Source organism: Labeo rohita, unplaced genomic scaffold, assembly GCF_022985175.1.
Source record: "Labeo rohita strain BAU-BD-2019 unplaced genomic scaffold, IGBB_LRoh.1.0 scaffold_2567, whole genome shotgun sequence".
In the NCBI taxonomy this organism is placed as follows: Eukaryota; Metazoa; Chordata; class Actinopteri; order Cypriniformes; family Cyprinidae; genus Labeo; species Labeo rohita.
The window spans coordinates 1-6,484 of record NW_026128844.1 but is presented as its reverse complement, the minus strand read 5'-3'; the positions used below and the strand labels follow the sequence as shown (position 1 = coordinate 6,484).

The following is a 6,484-nucleotide window of genomic DNA, read 5'->3' as shown; positions in this document are numbered from 1 at the left end:
AAGTATTCTACTAAAGCAAATGCACTAATGCATGTGATTGTTTCTCACCCTGAAACGAGTTGAGCACAGTGAATATGTAATATGAGGGAATGATCATCACTCCATAACTGAAGAACATCACAGACCACGTCAGACCGAAGAGCAGGAACAAACTCAACACCATTATCAGCTGCTTTCTGAACGTCTTTCTCTTGCCATCAGTCGCTCTTATGATTCTGGCCTGAACGACCTTAGTGACGATCATGATGAAGATTCCTGTCGTGAAGATGAAAACTAAAGCGTAGTAGCCAATGTTCACTATGTAGTGAATGTAAAGATTTGTAATCCAGCACCTGGAATTAGAGAGAATGAAATATTAAGAAGACAGTCAGCAGACATTTCTAAATTTATGAATGTGTGACATTAGAACAACTTACATCCGTGTGATTTTTCCAGACGTCGCGTTTAGGATCACTGCTTTATATCCTCCTACAGAAACTATAACTACGACTATCAGAGCTGGACACACTGAAAACACACAGAGACAAGGAATATTATAGTGAAAAACAACAAACTAAAACCATAATAATAATAATAATAATAATAATTATTATTATTATTGTTATTGCTACTGAAAAACTTTTCATTTCAGCTAGTTTAGTCAAAGCATTTCCCATTTCCATTTAGTTTAATTTTGATATGCTGAAATAACTAAAAGAAAAAACAAAATAATTCTCAAAACAATATAGACATATTTACAAGTAATAATAACACTACTAATATAAATGATGTATATACAAATATTAAAACTTAAAGAAATGTATCTTATTAATGATACTAAAATAAGTGTTCAGGGGCCGGTTGCACCAGCTAGATGTAAAAAAAAAAAAAAAAAAGCTGGGTGTAAGCCCTACGCTGGGTTTTGCAATGTCCAACTTTACGATAAATATTTACACCTGTTGCACCAGCTAAAACTACAATCAGGTGCAACTACACCCGGCGTAGACGATGCACGTCCAACACATTCTCCAGCAGTGATAGCTGAGACACATCCACACTGCAGTGGCTACAACTGCTAATCTAAAACTGAATTGCTCAAGACATCATAACAAGTGAAGCCACTGCGAAATAATTTCATTAACTAAATATTTCCTAAACTAAATAAGTCCGTGTTTTTGTATCTGAGGTCTCCCTGCACATTCCCATGACATATTTCTTCAGACTAACTGTCACACGCACCGGATCACGTGAGGTCACGAGGCACCGGAAGTAATCTCCGCGGATATATAAACAGGAAGCAGGTAACGATCGGCACCAGACATTGAGTTCATGTTGGACTTCTGTTCAGGTTTCATCTCTACGCTCTCAACTCACGTGAGTACACCGCTCTTCGGAGCTCTTTATATATCTGTCTGTGTGCGTGTGAGAACGCGGATTTCCTGGTGGGAATCTCTACTCCATAGGAGGAGCGTTCTCAGACTAATCGCGTGGTTTACCTGCTCATTCGTGTGTTTCCGCGTTTGAGCTCTCCATCACGTTACACGGGGACCTTCCTCAATCATTCATTTCTTGTCTTGCCTCCGTGTCAGAATGTCTGGTCCCGACATGGTCGCGGCGGATCTGGAACAACTATGGGGAGTGATACAGCAGCAGGCCGTGGAAATCGTGAATCTGCGGCAGGAGTTGGTGAACTGCCGGACGGAGATTACCGCGCTGCGCTCGGAGACCGCAGGTCTTCGGGCGGAGTGCACGGTCCTCCGTTCGGATCTCACCGCCCTGCAAGCGGATCACGACGACCTGGCCGCTGCACAAGTTCCGCCCGCCGAACCAGTCCGTCTAATTTCCCCCCCCGAATCAGCCAAAGATTTCACTTCCGGATAAGTGGGATGGGTCCGGAACCAAATGCGATGTATTTCTCACCAACCTCTCTCTTATTTTTGAGTTCCAGCCATCCCGTTACCCCACAGATCGAAGTCGGATCGCACTGCTCACCTCGCTCCTCACAGGGCAGGCAGCAGAGTGGGCCTTCCAACATCCTGAGAGCGAGGTGGAGGTCGACTCACGTCTGTACCATCTAAAGCAAGGAGGGCGCAGCGTCAGCAAATACACCACCGAATTTCGCACCCTCGCCGTTCAGACCACCTGGAGTGATGCTGCTCTCCGCACAGCCTACTATGAAGGACTTTCCATCCGTCTTAAAGATGAATTGGCTGTGCGGGAGCTTCCTGCCACCCTGGAGGGCATGATACAGCTGGCCCTCCGGGTGGATCAGAGAATGAGCCATCCTTCTAAACATCTCTTCCGTTCTTCCACAGGTCCAGCCAGCCACCCAAGGTTTCCGGAGACATCCACCACCACCTATGCTGTCGCCGCGCCTTCTCCTCCTCCACCTGTCGCCTCAGAGGCCCACTCCAGCGGAGCCGGGGAACCCATGCAAATAGGGCGCACCTCCCTGTCAGCAGCGGAGAGGGCCAGACGCTACCGCGAAGGCCTCTGCGCCTATTGCGCCTCCCCCGGACCACCATCGTGCCATCTGCCCTCTGCGTCCGGGAAACGGACAAACCAGGTGAAGAGGGGGAGGTCTTCATCTGGTTCTTCTGTTGCGAAAACCTACCCCGAGTCCGCCATTTTCCGGTTGCTGCTCCAGGTATCAATCCTCATGGGCCACCAACGGATTGTGACCACCGCGTTCGTTGATTCGGGCGCGGCTGGGAATTTTATCGATCAGGCTTATGCTGCCCAACTGGGGATTGTAACTGAGGTGTTATCCCAACCTTTGAACATCACTGCCATTGAGGGTCGGCCCCTCAACTTCAGCCCCATCACTCATCGCACCAAAGACCTCACTCTGATCATCGGCACACACACTGAAACCATCAAGCTCTACATCACCAAGCTCTCCTCACCTCCCATCATTCTGGGACACCCGTGGCTGGTCACTCACGATCCCTTCATCTCCTGGACCACCAACCGGATTGTACACTGGGGCGCGACTTGTCAGGAGCTCTGTCTCCGGGCCAAGGTTGGGACGTGCTCTGGGGAGTCCGAGGCCTCCGATGTTGACCGCGAGGGTGTCCCCATCCAGTACCGCGATCTGGCCGAGGTCTTTAGTAAGCGCAGCGCGGCCCAGCTGCCTCCTCATCGTCCCTACGATCTCGCCATCGATCTCGTGCCAGGCGCGGTACCACCACGCGGCCACCTGTATTCCCTGTCGGCCAAGGAACGACACGCGATGGAGGAATATGTTGCTGAGGGACTTCGCACCGGTACCATCCGTCCATCCAGCTCGCCCGCGGCCGCGGGGTTTTTCTTCGTTAAGAAGAAAGACGGGGGTCTCCGTCCTTGTGTCGACTACCGGGGGCTCAACCAGATAACCATCAAGAACCGTCACCCACTTCCTCTTACCAACACCGCCCTGGACGCCCTCTCTGGTGCCCGCTTCTTTACGAAGTTGGACTTACGGAGCGCTTACAACCTGGTGCGCATCAGGGAGGGTGATGAGTGGAAGACGGCCTTCATAACCCCCACTGGTCACTACGAGACCCTCGTTATGCCGTTCGGATTATGCAACAGTCCGGCGGCATTTCAACATTTCATCAACGACGTTCTCCAAGACATGCTGGGTAGATGGTGCTATGCCTACCTGGACGACATCCTGATATACTCAAGGACCCTGGAGGAACATACCCAGCATGTCCGAGCAGTTCTACAGAGGTTGCTGGCCCACCAGTTGTTCTGTAAGTTGGAAAAATGTGCCTTCCACCAGCACACCACCACGTTCCTGGGTTTTGTTATATCTGCTCAGGGTGTGGCCATGGATCCCCAGAAGTTGGAGGCTGTGCGCTCGTGGCCCCTACCCACGTCGCTTAAGCAGCTACAACGTTTTCTGGGGTTTGCCAATTTCTATAGGCGTTTCATCCGGGGCTTCAGTTCAACTGCAGCGCCTCTCACTGCTCTAACCAAACCATCACGAGGAGAATTTCAGCTCACCCCAGAAGCCATCCAAGCCTTCAAAACCTTGTGCTCTCAATTCACCTCCGCACCGGTCCTCATCCATCCCGATCCTGCCAAACCCTTCGTTGTTGAGGTGGACGCCTCCGATGTGGGCGTAGGAGCCATTCTCTCACAGCGCGGTCCAGATAAGAAACTACACCCCTGTATTTTTTTCTCCAGAAAATTCAATTCCACGCAACAGCGTTACGGAGTAGGGGACCGTGAGCTGTTGGCCATCAAGTGGGCTCTGGAGGAATGGCATCACTGGCTCCAGGGCGGCGGTGACCCATTCACCGTCTGGACCGATCACCAGAACCTCACTGTCATCCGGCAGACCAAACAACTCAACCCCAGGCAGGCGCGGTGGGCGTTATTCTTCGAGCACTTCAATTTCCACCTCTCGTATCGTCCAGGCTCGAAGAACACCAAGGCTGATGCGCTCTCCCGTCAACACCAGCGAGACACCGCCATCTCCGAACCCGTGCCTGTCCTGCCATCTCACATCATCCTGGCTCCCATCCGGTGGAGGTTAGAAGAGAGAGTCCGCCAAGGTCACAATCGCGTGGTTTACCTGCTCATTCGTGTGTTTCCGCGTTTGAGCTCTCCATCACGCTACACGGGGACCTTCCTCGATCATTCATTTCTTGTCTTGCCTCCGTGACACTAACACTAAAAATAAAGACGACAGGTTAAGTAAAATATAATGAATGTAATACAGTGCTTCTTTCTAGGGTTATTTTTTTTAGCTGACTGTCGAGTTTGTGTACAACGAATGTCTTTCCTGAGGTAAATGTGAATTTACGTGACAATTGTGCATTTTAGCCTACTGACATCTTTCTGTGGCTGAAAAACCACATTTATAAATTGTATTTTGTGACAGAACTGACCGAATTTGAAAGCTGATAAGTTATTTCTGATTAAAAAGTAAGCACAAAACTTACTGCGATTGTTGGATGGCAGGAACGCTGCAAATGATGAGAGGAATTAAAGACGTTAAGTATTTCCAAGCATTTATACTGTCCCAGTAAGATGGCGAATAGAAATATTAAGGGAATAGGCCACATTATCCTGCCCGAAAATACCATAAACGTTACAGTTTATGGTTTACAGTTTACAGTTTAATTAAAAACAAATCATGTCCGAGCAAATCATGACTTTTCACTTTATGCCTACCTTTGTCTAGGTGTAAGATTTAGTCTCAGATGTAGCACTACACTGTGCAACAGGTATAAATTCTACGCATGACTTAAAATGCATTTTACATTCAGCCTAGTCTTACAACCGTGTGTACGTCCAGCTCGTGCAACCGGCCCCAGATGCTCTTAAACAGCTCAAGAAAAGGACAAAACCAACCATAAAATTATCATGACAATATATGACTTGTGTGCAATGTTTTTTTGGGTTTTTTTTGGGTGAACTTACAGTTGGACTAGATGGTTTGGAACAGGTTTATTTTAATAGGTGTTTTGTTGCTGTAACTCACCCCAGCCCAACACGGTGATCTTCCTCATGTAGTTTGTGATGGTGACGTTCTGTCTAATGAGCCATAAGTACATATGAAGAGCTTGAATGAAGAACCAGGTGAATGAGGCCAGCATGGAGTAATGCAGGACCAGCGCTATGAAGACGCACGCAGTGTTGTCTTGTGTGTTAGCGACGCTCTCGTTTGACAAAAACGAGATATTAAGTAAACACAAAGCCACAAACATGTTCATCAAGATCTTCGTGGCCTGATTTGATTTGGCTTTCCTATTAAAACATACAAACAATTGTTTTCTTTGTCATTATTTGTGAAATTCACTAGCAATTTCTGAGACAAACAGTTTCTTTATGTAGTTATTATTGATTACTAAACAGCAGTAATTATATGATAAACGTTATGATACTCTACCGTAGCAGGAAATGCATGAATAAAGCGATGGCCATAAAAAATATGAAGATGCCGCAGCCGATAGAAGTGATAACAGTCGGTGATTCTTGATGTGGCGCTGTGATTTTTACATTTGGCAGATGCTGAAGGATCAGAGAAAACACAACAAAACACACAGATTAGCTGAAGGATTTAAAATTATTAGTTGTATTTGTTTATTTTGTCATCTTTTACATGTTCACTAACATGTAGATGTGGACTGAAAGACTGATCTTGATTTAACAGAATCTTTTCTCATTAAAAGTTTCTCACCATCAGCACTGCAAAGGTTGTCAGATGTGAGCAGGAGCACTTTATGCTGTTGTTGCTGATTTCTGTTTCACAGCCGAATGTCGTCCAATTAAGTCGTCCTTCAACCAAATGACAGAGACAAATGAAATGAATTATAAAAAATAAATTATAATAATTAATTGCCATTATTGACACTGATCAATACAGTGATAAATGAATGTACCTTTGCCATCCCAAGAAACACAGGACACCTCACTGACCTGTAAGAACACGCTTGATTTTTAATTTGCTTTAACAGTGTAATATACTGTATGTATAACAAGCTTTGCAACAAAACCTTCATTACCATGT

General features: G+C 46.7%; 1 protein-coding gene across 1 annotated transcript; it reads right to left on the bottom strand.

Annotated features, from left to right (window-relative positions):
- Positions 1 to 48: 48 nt before the first annotated feature.
- On the bottom strand, positions 49 to 6,397 carry LOC127159856 (adhesion G-protein coupled receptor G2-like; the record flags this gene model as incomplete). Its single annotated transcript, XM_051102586.1, has 6 exons — positions 6,357 to 6,397; positions 6,155 to 6,252; positions 5,864 to 5,985; positions 5,456 to 5,721; positions 417 to 507; positions 49 to 332 (listed from the first exon to the last, which is right to left on the bottom strand). Coding segments are annotated over exons 2-6 (766 nt in total), but the record flags the coding sequence as incomplete, so codon positions are not given.
- Between the last annotated feature and the right edge of the window lie 87 nt (positions 6,398 to 6,484).